Source organism: Oryctolagus cuniculus, chromosome 3, assembly GCF_964237555.1.
Source record: "Oryctolagus cuniculus chromosome 3, mOryCun1.1, whole genome shotgun sequence".
Classification (NCBI taxonomy): domain Eukaryota; kingdom Metazoa; phylum Chordata; class Mammalia; order Lagomorpha; family Leporidae; genus Oryctolagus; species Oryctolagus cuniculus.
The window spans coordinates 48,952,401-48,966,672 of record NC_091434.1 but is presented as its reverse complement, the minus strand read 5'-3'; the positions used below and the strand labels follow the sequence as shown (position 1 = coordinate 48,966,672).

The 14,272-nt window shown below is 47.2% G+C and overlaps 1 protein-coding gene across 10 annotated transcripts in view; it reads left to right on the top strand.

Annotated features, from left to right (window-relative positions):
• Positions 1-14,272, top strand: part of MYO1B (myosin IB) — a 189,605-nt gene that overhangs the window by 95,022 nt on the left and 80,311 nt on the right. For all 10 annotated transcript variants that reach the window (XM_070070449.1, XM_008258850.4, XM_070070455.1 and 7 more), the window contains exons 4-5: positions 1,084-1,178; positions 12,923-13,027. In XM_070070449.1, the coding sequence (XP_069926550.1) occupies positions 1,084-1,178; positions 12,923-13,027 (200 nt within the window). The remainder of the gene's footprint in view (positions 1-1,083; positions 1,179-12,922; positions 13,028-14,272) is intronic.

Sequence of the window (14,272 nt, the reverse complement as noted above, 5' to 3'; positions counted from 1 at the left end):
CTCCCATGTATTGATAGGAGTGGTTTCCTCATTGTATTGTCGTATGGTCCTAAAAAAAAGACTCAATGTTGTCTAATTGTACGCATGTGACAGAAGATTTTCTCTTTGGTTCTTTGAACTACCTAGATTTTAATTATTTTTTTAAACATGTATTTATGTGTTTGAAAGAATAACAGAGAGGTCTTCCATCTTCTGGTTCACTCCCCAAATGGCTGCAATGGCTGGGGCTGGGCCAGGCTGAAGTTAGCCTGGAACTCCATCCAGGTTTTCCATGTGGTTGGCACTTGGGCATCTTCCACTGCTTTCCCAGGCTCATTAGTGGGGAGCTGGATTGGAACTAGAGCAGCTAGGACTTGAACTAGTGTCCATATGAGATGCCGGCATCACAGGTGGCAGCTTAACCCACTGGTGCCACAACACCAGCCCCATAGCTAGCTTTTAATAAAAAGAGCCATGATGATAACAAAGGGATTATGTGAGGTCTCTCCTCCAAGTATTACAAATCGATATCATTTTCATTAATGGAGAAAACATGGGGAAAGGTAATATGGACCACAAGGATTGTTTTATTTATTTATTTTAAGAACTTGAAGGAAATAAAATGTGGTATCTCAGTTTGCTTTCTTTTTTTTTTATTTTTTTATTTTTGACAGGCAGAGTGGACAGTGAGAGAGAGAGAGACAGAGAGAAAGGTCTTCCTATTTGCCGTTGGTTCACCCTCCAATGGCCACCGCGGCCGGTGCATCGCGCTGATCCGAAGCCAGGAGCCAGGTGCTTTTCCTGGTCTCCCATGCAGGTGCAGGGCCCAAGCACTTGGGCCATCCTCCGCTGCACTCCCGGGCCACAACAGAGAGCTGGCCTGGAAGAGGGGCAACCGGGACAGAATCCGGCGCCCCAACCGGGACTAGACCCTGGTGTGCCAGCGCCACAGGCGGAGGATTAGCCTATTGAGCTACGGCGCCGGCCCAGTTTGCTTGCCATTACACATCAGAGTGGCCCTTTCAAGAGCCTGTGGTTCCATCTGATAAACACATAATCATAAGCTGAATTCTAAGGACTTTTTTTCTCCATTCTCCCCTGCAGCTTTGCCCTGTCGGATGAAGCTTACCGATCCCTACGTGATCAAGATAAAGACCAGTGTATTCTCATTACTGGGGAAAGTGGAGCAGGAAAAACAGGTAAGGCCACCACCGACCAACCTGACCTTGTCTGCAGAAGGAACAGCTGCCCAGAATGAGGACAGCAGAGGGGCAGGTGGAGACCCGTGTCACAGGACCACTGTCCGTTCCTTTGCAGGAGGTACTGCTTTGGAGCAGTGGGTGCTCGCAGGGAAGGACTTGCCTCATCTCTCCAGTGAAGACGCAAGGTCCCTGTGGGTACCAAAAGGCTTTTAACCCACAGCAGAGTGCAGTGATGGATCCTAGGGTTTTTTAGCACAGTCTCTGGGTGCTTCAAGGTCTTTACCTTTCCTGCAAGTTGCCAGAGGACTGCAGTGTGGTCCTGTCCTCAAGGAATGCTAACCTATTCTGGAGTTGGGAGGCCACAACCACATCTCATCTGTGCTGAACAGTGAGAGAAGGCGCCAGGGGAAAGGCTTAATTTTATTCTAGAGTCTTCCTCTGCTCTGAAGAACTGAGAATTTTTTTTTTGTATAGTATATTTTTTTTAGATGCCTGACAACCTCTCCATAAAATAAAAGGAGTTATGCTTTTTTCCCCCCTGTACTTTTAATGAATGCATTTCATATGATTTGTTACTTTGAAGGAGAAAGGGATTTTACCCATAGTACCTAATTAACTTGGAAAAGATTCAAAGGAGCTACGCTCTCTGGTACAGACTTGCAAGGGTTAAAACCACTGTTGACCTTGGGTCTCTTTGATGGGACTTAAAGTTCAAGGAAGGAGGTGGAGGGTGAGAGAGATGTTCCTTCTGTAAAACATTTGCTTTATAGATGAGAATTTGATGATTGTTGTATCTTTTGGTATGTAGAGGTAGGATTTTTAAAGTCTCCTCCTTGTCTGTCTACTTAGTTATCAGAGTTACACATTTGCAGTCCCCAGGGATAAGAGAAGAAAATCACCTCACAAAATCCCTTTCATTCACAAGCTCTTAGATTTGTGCCTTGGAAGTCTCGTATCTCCTTTGAAAGAGCATTGCTTCCCATGCCTGTTCTTCCTCCACTGATCTTCTAGGACTCCTCCCTGCTCCCCTGTGTAGCTGAAGAAGCAGTGGTCAGATCCATGAACCTGGTGCCCTTCGTGAGTCCTGTGGGGACACGGTGTCCTCTCCCTGCTGGGTTGTACAGGATCCAGGGCTGGATGGGCAGAGTCGGAGGGAAAGGGACTGGCCTGTAAGAATCTAAGTAGCAGAAAGCATCATAGGGTGTACTTGGGAGAGATCTTAGTTGTAGAGAATCTACTGTAGGACCCTCCACATGGACAGCCAGACTCCTTCCTGCAGTGAGGGAGGGCTCACTGCTTTGTAAGGCGACCCATGGACTTTGTTCTACAGGTTCCTAGAGTTGAATTTCTCCTCTGCTCTTTCGTCTTACCTCTGCTGTCTGGAACCTTACCAGATAGTTCTGCCTTTTCTTCCATAGGATAGTTATTCAAAATCAACCATTGTGTTTTCTTAGGGAAAAAAAAAAATCACTTCAAAAATTTGTCATGCACTATGCATTCATGTATTCACTCATCCAGAAAAAAAAGACCAGTCACTGATGAAAGGTACTGTGACAGATAGGAGTGACACATTCGTGAGCCAGACACCGTTCTTGGCTGCTTGTGTTTGGAGCCTGGTAAGAGAAGCAAGCAACTCTGTGCAATACAAACGCATGTGTAGTATGCACATGTTCATATGGATTCCATATGAAACAAGTGTGGTGAAGGAAGAGTCCAGGGTGCTTATGGGAGAGAGCGTGTAACCACAGAAGAGGATCTTGTTCACAGGTACCACGTGTACACAGTCCTGCTGTTTAGGAAGCAACTGCACTTGTCCATGTGCTTCAAAAAGTTGCAAACCAAGAAGTAAACAGAGTGCTTCAGGTTTGTTCCTCTTAACAAGGTGGAACTATTAGCCTCTCAGTGTGGACCGTGGCTTCTATTAACATAATTGATGTTGACTCATAGTGGGCTTTCCCCAAGAAAGGTTTAGATTTGTTGCACATTAACCCCTGTTAGGTCACATCTTAATCTAGTATTAACAATACTATTTTAAAATTATATGTAGACTTTAAGAATGTTTTTGTTAATTGTAATCATTATAGCCCTTTAAGAAACGTGAGTGCGGTGAAGGACCTGTGTCCTGCTATGGGTAATACTAATAATAGCAGGTAGGCCTTTCTGAGTACTCGCCACATGCTGAGCATTGTGCTTATTTAGCACATTACATATATACGTGCACTGATTGTTATTATCCCCATTTTTATGATGGGAAAATTGAGATACAGAAAAGCCATTTGCCTAAACTTTACACGGTAAGTGGCGGAACTGGAATTTTGAAGCTTAAAAGGAAATTTTAATTTTGATTTTTTTTTGAAAGGGACAAAGAAAGAGCTTTTCCACTGATTCATTCCCTCAAATGCTCACAACAGGCAGAGCTGGGCCAGCCAGGAGCCCAGTACTCCAGCTGGGTGTGCATATGGGTGGCCGGGACTCAGGCCTTGAGCCATTATCTGCTGCCTCCCAGGATGCATGTTAGTGGAGACCTGGATTGGAAGCAGAAGAGCTGGAACGCAAACCGGGCTCTCCAGTGTGGAACGCGGGCATCCCAAGTGGCGTCTTGACTGCTGTGCCAGACGCGCATGCCAGAGCTGGGTTTTTGAATGCCAGTAGTTAGCTGGGGAGTTCCCGCTTTTATCCAGTGTGCTAAGCTGCACCTCCATCCCCTGAACGGATCTGTTTGAGTGCCATATGGCCATTCCCCATGTTGGACGGTTTCCTTCAACCTGTCTCATGTCTTTTGTTTGTTTTGTAAAAAAGATTTGTTTATTTTTATTTGAGAGGCAGAGTTACAGACAGTGGGAGAGTCAAAGAGGTCGTCTATCCACTGGTGTACTCCCCAAGTGGCCACAATGGCCAGAGCTGGGCCAATCTGAAGCCAGGAGCCAGGAGCCAGGAGCTTCTTCCGGGGACCTGGGCCATCTTCTACTGCCTTCCCGGGCCGCAAGCAGAGAGCTGGATCGGAAGTGGAGCAGCCGGGAATCTAACCGGGAATCCCACATGGGATGCCAGCATCACAGGTGGAGGCTTAACTTACTACGCCACAGTGCTGGCCCCAAGGATTTTGTTTTGTAACTCTACAAACTAGTTTAATGCCTGCACACAGTAGGCGAATAAGCACATATTCAAATAATTGAATGAATTTCGTTCCCCATCCAAGGAGCCAGCCTCATGCCTAAGTAATTAAAAACACCAAACAGGGCCAGGCCAAAGGCTCATCTGAATGCAAATTGCTCAAAATACAGGTTCATCCCACTGAAAGTTAATTGGTTGTTTTGCTTAACTCCGGGTGTCTGCCTTTATCTTTTCACATTCTCTCCTTTGGTAGTCTCAGCTCTTCTCTGGGCCTCTTAGTGCTTTTTGTGTCTGTCCTTCCAGCCAGTACCACGTGTCTGATCTTCCAGCTAAATTATCTAGTACCTACCTGACATCTCCTTGTGGAAGCCTCAGATAGTCTCAAACTCAGTGTTAACAGAATGGAGCTCTTGATTTCTCTCTTTATCCTCCTATAACCAAACTTTCTGATCCCAGTAAATGGGACCACTTGTCACCCCAGTTACTCAAGCCACCAATGTAAGTATCTTTGATTTCTTCCTTCTACTTCCCACATTAAATCTATTTTCTCCTCTTGTCAGTTCTGTCTGTAGACCATATATCAGGCCAGGCTGCTGCTTCCTTCTCCTTGTACCCATGTGGAGACTCTCATCTAAGCCACTGGCCATTTTCTTCCATGAGGACTGCGTAGTAGCGCCCGGCGGGAGGGGTGGGGGTGGGGGTGGGGGTGGTGTCTTCCTCTGTTGCCCACCTCTAATCTCTTTTGACGGAGACCTTTGGCCATTCAGGTCTCGTTTGTCATTGTGGAAACCTCAGCAGGACCGGGGCACCTTGGGAGAATGCCTTTGTCCCTTCCTTGTCCCTGGCCGTTTTTGTCATGTGAAATGAATGTGGTTCTAGTATAGCTCTTGCTTGGTTGACCGGTGCAAATAGTGGCAAGACAGGTTAACAACTCCCCATTGCCAGAATGCCTTTGAATTGCTGTGGTGTCTCACACCTGACCATTATATGAGGGTATTTTAAAGTTAAGGTTATATTGAAATCTTGCATAGTTTTTTCAAAACATGCATTTTTGTGAGGTCTGTGAAGATCCCGCTTATCCATAGATTGCAAAAATTGTATCCAAATAAGCTTATCTTTTAGTTCCACATTCCGTGAGCTTCTTGCAGTGCCCGCTCATCTGCAAGCCCCCGGGTTCATTTCACACAGGCCCCTTCTTATTTTCACTTGGAAGAAGACACGGAAATCGTCCTAGGCTGCTTCAGTTCTCGAGGGTCTTCACTCAGTTTTCATGACTAATGGTATAGGTCTATTAATTGTTTTTGAGTATTCTCATTGTACCCATTTGTTCCCAAGTGAGTGGCGGTCACTGGTCTGGTTGTGCGAATCTGCACATGACCCGGTCCTCAGAGCTGCTGGCCAGGCTCTCTGCTGGTGTGCTCCCGAGTCTTCCGTCCCCAGCTCCTGGGTGAGGCCGCTCAGAGGGCGGGCGTTCACTGTCTGCGGAGAAAGCCCCGCCCTTCCTCCGGGGGAGCGGGGGAACCCTTGCTCCAGCTTGGAGGTGGTTCTGTTTTGCGGCTTTCTCCTCTCTTGATGTCTTCCTCGTCAGTAGCTGGCCCTGTTGGTCTCAGCGTGCCAGTCACCGCTGGATTCCCTGGATTTGGGCCTTCTTGGGAGGCCTTTGCTCTCCATCATAAAACTGCACAGCTTTGGGAGTCGTGCTGCTGCGGGCTTGAGGCGGGACCACCATCACCCGGAGCTGCGCCTCCCCTACTGCCCCTGTGTGACTCGCCGATACTAGGGAAATGAAATAGGACATTAAAAACATGCACCCTGTTTTTGTTTTTTTTTTCCTTTAACTCCAAGAAACAAAGCAGACTCACAGCTTCCTATGGGCTATTGAAAGCCAGCTGTCATGTGTAGCTCAGTGGCAATGCGAGGTTGTGCTAGTCCTTGGGTCGTATTCTCGGCGTAACCCTGTCTCACTGGCAGCGTTGATCTTGGTGTTGAGCTGCTGTGTTCCGTAGGTCTGTGACGGACCTCCGTGTTGGCTCCAGCCGCCCCTCAGCACTAACCCTCTGATTGCTGGGAGGCCTCTGCCACTGCTGTTGGGATTGGTGTTGTGGAGTAGTGGGTAAAGCCACCACCTGCAGCACCAGCATCCCATATAGGCACTGGTTCGCGTCCCGGCTATTCCTAGCCAGCTCCTTGCTAATGCACATGGGAAAGCAGTGGAAGATGGACCAAGTCCTTGGGCCCCTGTGCTGCATGGGAGACCTGGAAGAAGCTCCTGGTTCCTGGCTTCAACCTGGCCCAGCTCCATCCGTTGCAGCCATTTTGAGAATGAACCAGCAGGTGGAAGAGTTCTCTCTGGATCTGTCTTTCTGTCTCTCTAACTCTGAGTTTCAAATAAATAAAATCTGTAGACACACTCAGCTACACACTTCGCCAGCTGGTAACCCGTGTAACTTCCAGCATCTCCTCCCTATCAGTCAGTCGGCAGAGACACACTTTGTATTGTTGACTTATTCCTGTCTTTTCCCAGTTTTATGTCTTTTAAAACGAGTAACTCAAAAATGCCTTCAGATTTTACCGTGACTTTATATTTTCTGGAAAAAAAATAACACTTATTTGAGGTGTAAAGAGAGTGAGAAAGAGGAGAGAGAGCTCCCATCCGCTGGTTTACTCCAGAATGACTGCAACAGTTGGAGCTGGGCAGGGGCTGAAGCCAGGAGTTGGAAACGTAAAATCCAGGTCTTCCAGGTGGGTAGCAGGGACCCAGTCACTTGAGCCATCAGAGCTGGAGTCAGGAGCCAGAGATGAGAATTGAGCCTAGGCACAAAGCAAAATGCCCAGTCCCTACCCTGATTTTAAATTGTCATTATACCGAGGCCCAGCATTTTGGTATAGCAGGTGAGGCTGCCGCCTGCAACTCTGGCATCCCATATGGGTGCCTGTTTGTGCCCCGGCTGATTCAACTCCCTGTGATTGGCCAGGGAGAGCAGCAGAATGTGGCTCAAGTGCTTGGACCCCTGCTACCCGTGTGAACACCCAGAAGAAACTTCTAGCTCCTGGCTTCAGCTTGGCACATCCCTGGCCATTGTGTCACCTGCAGAGTGAGCCAATAGATGAAAATTGTCATTAGGCTATGAAATGAGTGTGAGGCAGGAGATCGGTAACAGTTAAGCTGCTGCGTGGGGAGCCCACATCCACCCTGGAGCACCTGGATTCGAGGTACAGCTCTGCTCTCCATTCCCAGTCCTGCTAATGTGCAAGTAGTTGGGTCTTCGCCACTCGTGGGTGAGCTGGGAGTGAACCAGTAGATGGGAGAGCTCTCTGCCGTTCCAGTAAAAATAAAAACCAATTTTTACAAAGTGTAAAACGGAGTAGAGCATAGAATTCATGTGGTGTTTGGAGTCTGTTTCATGACCGTCACTCTGGGAAGACAAAATGATGGAAGGTAATAGACCAGTGGTACGAGGAGTGTTGGGTGGGCATGGGCTCATCTCGGCTCTGAGCAAAGCAGGGTACTGGGTCATCCTTGAGATGTCACATCTGATTCATGATCATGACAGTTTCGGGGCCCGGATGTGCTGTGTATTCTACATGTACTAAAAGGATCTTTCCTCATTACTTTATATAGAACTACCGTGTAGTGTTAGAGAGCTCATCTTATAAGAAGTAATTAACTTAACTAGGTCATAAGCCCCCTCGGCAGATGATGATGATATAGGCCTTGCACACTGGCGACACGCTTAAGCTGCAGGGTTATATAAAGTGGGCGCTTAGGGAGAGGCGTGAACTGTTGGAGTCCGTTGGGGTGCTATTTAATTCATTACTGCTGTGCTCAATAAAAAATTCATCATGCCTCATAAAAGTGCCCAAGCCTTTCCAGGCAATGAACTCCCAGTTCAGAGCCAGGAATACGCACGGTTTATGGGGAACCACTCAAGCACCGACAGCGGGCTACAGGAGCGGCACCATCCTGTTTTTCCAAGGACATCACCATAAATCTCTGGGCCCGAGAAGATGATCCTGACATCCGAAAACATTATGAATGAGTTGGTTCCTGACTTGGCGGTGACATCAATTTCTGGGCACTTGTCAGCTGTCTGCAGGGAGACTTGTGCAGCCTGCCTTGCTCATCAAAACCTTTGCTTCTAAACCCCAAATAACCTTGCCCTACTTTCCATCTGCGGTAGTGCCTTGAGTCTGCCAGCGACAGCAGTGCTGCTGACTTTGGTGGTTCGCACTGCTGAAGACACCCGTGTGAAAGCAGAATAGCTAAGCGACTCAAGGCCAGAGCATAGCTGGCTTTTGTTTTGTTTTGTGTCTTCCCCGTGTGAGAAGGGCCCTCCTCAATCCACATGTTTTATGTGAATTATGAGGGACTTGGGGGCGAGGGGCTCTTTCAGAAGCAGGTGACATAGTTTTCTTTCAGTGAAAACTGTCACCAGCCATGATGGTGTCTCTGTGGTCAAGCCTGCATCTCTCATTGCAAGCCCTGTGCCTTGTTTTCTTTTGTTTGTGCATTTATTTGAAAGGCAGCGTGACAAAGGGGGAAAATGGGGACAAAAGATGGAGGGACAGAGACAAAGGAGTACTCCAAAGTCGGATGCTCATGTCATAGGTGGTGACTTAACCCCCGTGCCACAGTGCTGGCCTGCAAACTCCATGTATTTTTTTTTTTTTAAGGGAAAGGGTTTATTGGGGAACACCCTACAGACCGGAGTGAAGGGCCGGCGAAGGAAAAAGAGAGAAGGAGACTGTAAGAGAGAGAGACAGAGGAGGGAGAAGAGAGAGGAGAAGCCAAGAGAGCGCAGGAGAGAAGGACCGAGAGAGCACGTGTGCAGGAACAGGCCCTTTTAAAACTTCGCCTGAGGGCGGGCAGGGAAGCAGGAGCAGCGAATCCCATTAGGATGGGGGTGGAGCCTGGCTCAGGTAGCTGGGCCATGCGGCCACCTGGCTACAACTGCGCCAGTTTCCTAACATTCCCCTCTTTTGTTTTTTATAAAGCAGGGTTTATATGGGATTACACTGGCCCCAAAAGTCCAAGAGGGGTAGAGGGACGATGATCTGTCTTTAGAGCTACTTCCTGCTGTATTCCTTCCTTCCTCCATATATTTTGTACTGGGATTGGGACGGTTCTTGGCTGCCTGTCAGATCAGTTTGCAGGTGCTGCAGCTGGGTTATGTTGCCACACAGCAGACTCAGGACTGCAAGAAGTGTTCCTCTAAGCACCAGAGTGCTTGTTCTGTTGTACACAGACAGGGCCTCGTTCATTTGAGTCTCTGGACTGTGTTTGTGTCTGAACTACCAGCTCAATCCCTACAAAGACTTGTGTATTATAAATGAAGAGGTAAGAGAGGTATAGAGATAAATTATCTCTGTGCATGTGTGTCAGACTCCTTCTATATGCTCTGTTATACATGTGATCTAGATGTGACATAAATGATGTTACCTGCGTCTGTAGATACATTTGTAGATCTGTTGACTTTTGGAAAAATTCATTAGAAGGTCTATGAAAAACTCCAAAAAGCAAAAACCTTGCTTGTATCCCGCCCCCCCTGCCCCCCGCCCCCCCAGCACAATAGTTGATGTGCCAAGGTTTTGATGTCTCTGGAGATTCCCACGCTTTTGTCTTCATGGTCGCAAATCTCTGTCCTTGAAATGTGTTTTCCTTTCCTCATTCACCCACTGCTATTTCATAGTGTTCTCTTTCATTGAACAATTACTATAGGTGGGTTTGTGTAATTCTACAATTATGATAATTCCATCACAGTATTGTTAGAACACAGAGCAGAGTGCCAGAGAGTACAGAGATTGTGGTTATGCCAAGCCCTTACAGGACATTAAAATCCCAGAATCATAGGGAATCGTGCATAACCACTTTCTGCTATTTGTAGAAGTGACTTCTGATCTGGATGTTCCAACCCAGAAGTGTTTCTTTCAGCCAGTTGTCCATTGGTGTGGTGTGTATGTTAAATACTAGGTGTTATCCTGTTTTCTGTTGAGAAATTTTTAACTTTAGAGACTTCCTATTTTATTTGCCTGTGGAAAAATTTTAAGATTTAATGTCTTCAAACATGATACATATAAATTTGCGTATGTAAAGTGTCTGAGTTAGAGAAGATGAACCAAGAATGGATTCTAAGCAAAGTCGTGACATCTTGCCAGCTTTAAATGCCAGGGTTTCTATGTTTTCTGGTCAGCGTAGCACAAAAACAGGCCTTGGAAATATGGAAGATGATATCCAATTCTTGTGTTTTTTTTTTTTCCAGAAATACAATCTATTTCCTTTAAAGAGGTTATTATGTCAACATTTGATTTGTACAAATATATACATCTTTGAACATAGATCTGAATTAATTAGAACTGAAGCACACAAGGGAATGAAGCAGCAGTCCTCGTGAGGTCACCACACCTGTTTCCAGCATGGGGAAATATTACGGAAACTGCCCCTTGGTGACGTTGGACTTGCAACCTGGTCTTTGTAGTGTTTTGCTTATTTCTCTAAAGTAGTGCTGTCTCATGAACTACCCGGGTTAAAGATCAAGTATGATGTCAGGAAAAACAGTTGAGTTGTCTCTTTTCAGCAGAGTAACTTCAGAGAAAACTACTCTTAATCCTATAAAAATGAGTTGTTAAAGTGAGTCCAGTTGTAGATTCACAAAAATAAGAATCTGAACATAGAAACTTTTTTAATGTCTTGGAAGTAAATTGTTTATATGCCTTAAGTATAGGCTGGCTCCGTGGCTCACTTGGCTAATCCTCTGCCTGCGGCGCTGGCACCCCAGGTTCTAGTCCTGGTTGGGGCGCCGGGTACTAGTCCCGGTTGCTCCTCTTCCAGGCCAGCTCTCTGCTGTGGGAGTGCAGTGGAGGATGGCCCAGGTGCTTGGGTCCCTGCACCCGGCTCCTGGCTCCTGGCTCCTGGCTCCTGGCTTCGGATCAGTGCACAGCACTGGCTGTGGCGGCCATTAGAGGAGTGAACCAATGGAAGGAAGACCTTTCTCTGTCTCTCTAACTCTGCCTGTCAAAAAAAAAAAAATAAGCCTTAAGTATATCCTTCAACTATATTTAAAAGTTATATTTGATTTGCTTCAACAGGTTTTAAAATTAATAAAAGTGATTTCTAACTTCAGTTTATATTAATCCACCTTTATATATCATTAAATATCATTGGCTTGTACAGCTTAACAGGCAGGTGATAAAAGCCCAGCCCAAATTTTAAGAAATCTGGCTGGTGGTACCATTATTATTATTATTATTTTTAAATAGATTTGACCCTGGGAAAAATTGATCTCATTGTTTTTGGGCCATAAAAGGACTCTGAGAAGCCAGATGAATTCTAGTAGCCACCAGAGGTTTTTCTTATTCCCCAAGTCCATCTTAGACCAGAACAGGATTTTCTGAGAACTCGATGTAGCCATGAGTCTGAAGTTTGGAGTCTGGCTACTCTCAGGTTCCTAATTTCCATAATAAACAAAACCACCTTGCCCGGACTTTTTCTTGTCATTTTAATCTAAAAGACAAACTCACCTTTTCATGTAAAAATATGTGTGTGTGTGTGTGTGTGTGTGTGTGTGTGTGTTTGCCACTGTGTAAAAGTTATTGTGCCCATATGTGTTTTCAGTCTCCTTGTTATAATGGGCAGTGAGGCAGGCCAGAAGTTTGTCAAGAAAGAATAGACCTGATGTTGGCGAGTGCGTGCAGGTGGGGATAGGGCGCAGGAAGTACTGCTGAGGAAGCAGCGAGATGAGAAAGGAAGCCTGCAGGTGACTTCCTGCAGAATCTAGTCGGCAGAGTTGCAGGGTGCTCCAGGAGGTCGGGAACTGCTGGGAGCGGTGAGCCTAGAAAGAACTAGAACCTGTAGTGACCAGTTCCACCCTAGATTGGGTGGGTCGAGGGAAACATGGCACCAAGGAGTCCACTGAAGTGCAGGTAATAAACCCCGGCTGCCAGTCAGCCAGGCCAGCCTGCCGGGGGCAGCAGCACTAGGACCTGGTAATTTATGAGCTTGTATATTACACTTACCCTGAGAACAAGGAAAACGCCTGCAGGAGCTTTAAGCCCTGGAGGATGTATTTTGTGAGTGGTGCCCTGGGAAGCAGTGGTATTCCACAGATGTAACATTAAGGTTTTCAAAGGGAGACAGTGTCATCCAGCCATCTTAAGCCTTATTATCCAGAAAGCAAATTAGAGGGAGACTTGGATTCCAACCCTGACGACACACCCAAACTCCCAGCATAGTCCTCAGCACCCTGTGGGCTCCTGTGCGTCTCTCCCCTACACGGTATTTGTAAGCACAGTTCTACCTCACCTAGCAGCAGGGATAGACAAGATGCGTGATTCAGTGTACATGAGAGCTTTATGAAGATAATTCCCCCGAGGTACCATGGGTTATGTTGCCAAGCAGTTGTTTTATTTTAAAAGCCCAGTGACAGCCTTCAAGCGCAATTGCTGTCATATCACAATCCGCGAGATGCCGTTCAATAGAAAGCACAAATATCTAAAAAGGTTTCCAAAACATTTACTAGCGAAAGCATTGACGGCACAATTAGCGGGTCTTCTTCCCACCTCTCCTCCCCTGAATAAAGATTCCCAGGATTTCTGCTGCGTTGATTAACATGGCTGCTTTTGGTCCACAGAGGCCAGCAAGCTCGTTATGTCCTACGTGGCAGCCGTTTGTGGAAAAGGAGCCGAAGTGAACCAAGTCAAAGAACAGCTCTTGCAGTCCAACCCAGTCCTGGAAGGTAAGATGCTTCCTGTATGTTTGAGCTGCTGGAACTGGAACCATGGATCCTGTTTTCAGGGTCCCTCGGGGGTCTGGTGTACTAGGGGATGTCGTTCCCCCTCTTCGTGGAGGAACGACACAGGACCCTGCGCTGTTCTTTTGTCTGCTCCGCCCTCCCCGGGTTTGCTGCTGGTTCTTCCCGGGTTGGCTACCGACCCTTCCACCTCCGTGAAGGGGCGGTTCCCCCTGCCACTTTCCCCACTTCCGCGGGGGAGCGGCACACCGCAGGCCGGCTCTCTCGGGGGCTGCACAGGTGTTCCTTCAGATAGATGTTCCCGGTGCATGTTGTCTCTCTCCTCCTTTATAGTCCTCTTCCACCAATCCCAACTCTGCTACCCACACACCGAGTACGCTGCTCTCCTCCAATCAGGAGCAGGATCAGCTCCTGCAGCTCAGTCAATCAAATTGGCGAGAGGCAGCTGTGTAGAAGCTATTTCCTCCTCTCCCAGCGCCATATTGTGGGAGAGCAGATGCATAGAATAAGTCTTAATTCCAGTAACTTAGTCTAGTCCGAGTTGCTCCCCACAGGGGAGAGTTCGGAAAGGACTCGGCTCAAGACCCGCTGAACGAAGCTGCATCCTGTGAACTCTGGGAACAGTTCACCCATGTAAAGGGAGCCTTCCCGCTCACAGCCATCTTTTCCACTTGCAGTTCCTATCTGAGTTCCTTCAGTGTTGCTTGAAAATTACTCATTACTGTTGCATTTGATGGTGCAGTGCCATTTCATCGTCCAGGATGGCACCTGAGGCTGGTTAGTTCTGTTGCCAGGGAAACACAGAAGGACCAGTCTTTTCAGGACTGTAAAAGCCTACACCTGACTGTAGAGCTCTGATTCTATGATGAGCTCTCTGATAGTCAGCCCAGCAGCCGTATGATAAAGTGCCATAGACTGCGTGACTTAATAACAGGTGTTTACTTGCTCGTACTCCTTGAAGATTCCAAGATCAAGGTGAGGACAAGGTGGGTTTTCTTGTGAGGCCTTTACCCTTGCCTTGTAGGTGGGTGCCACCTTGAGTGTGGTCATGTGGCCTCTTCTTTGTGCATGGGGAGAGAGATGGAGGGTGAGCTCTCTGGTGTTCTTTCTTCTAAGGGCACCAATGCCATCATGAGGCCTCGCCCTCATCACCTCCTGTAACCTTAATTATCCTGCAAAGGACCAGTCTCCCCTTACCATCACACTGGGGGGTAGGGCTTCAGCACAGAC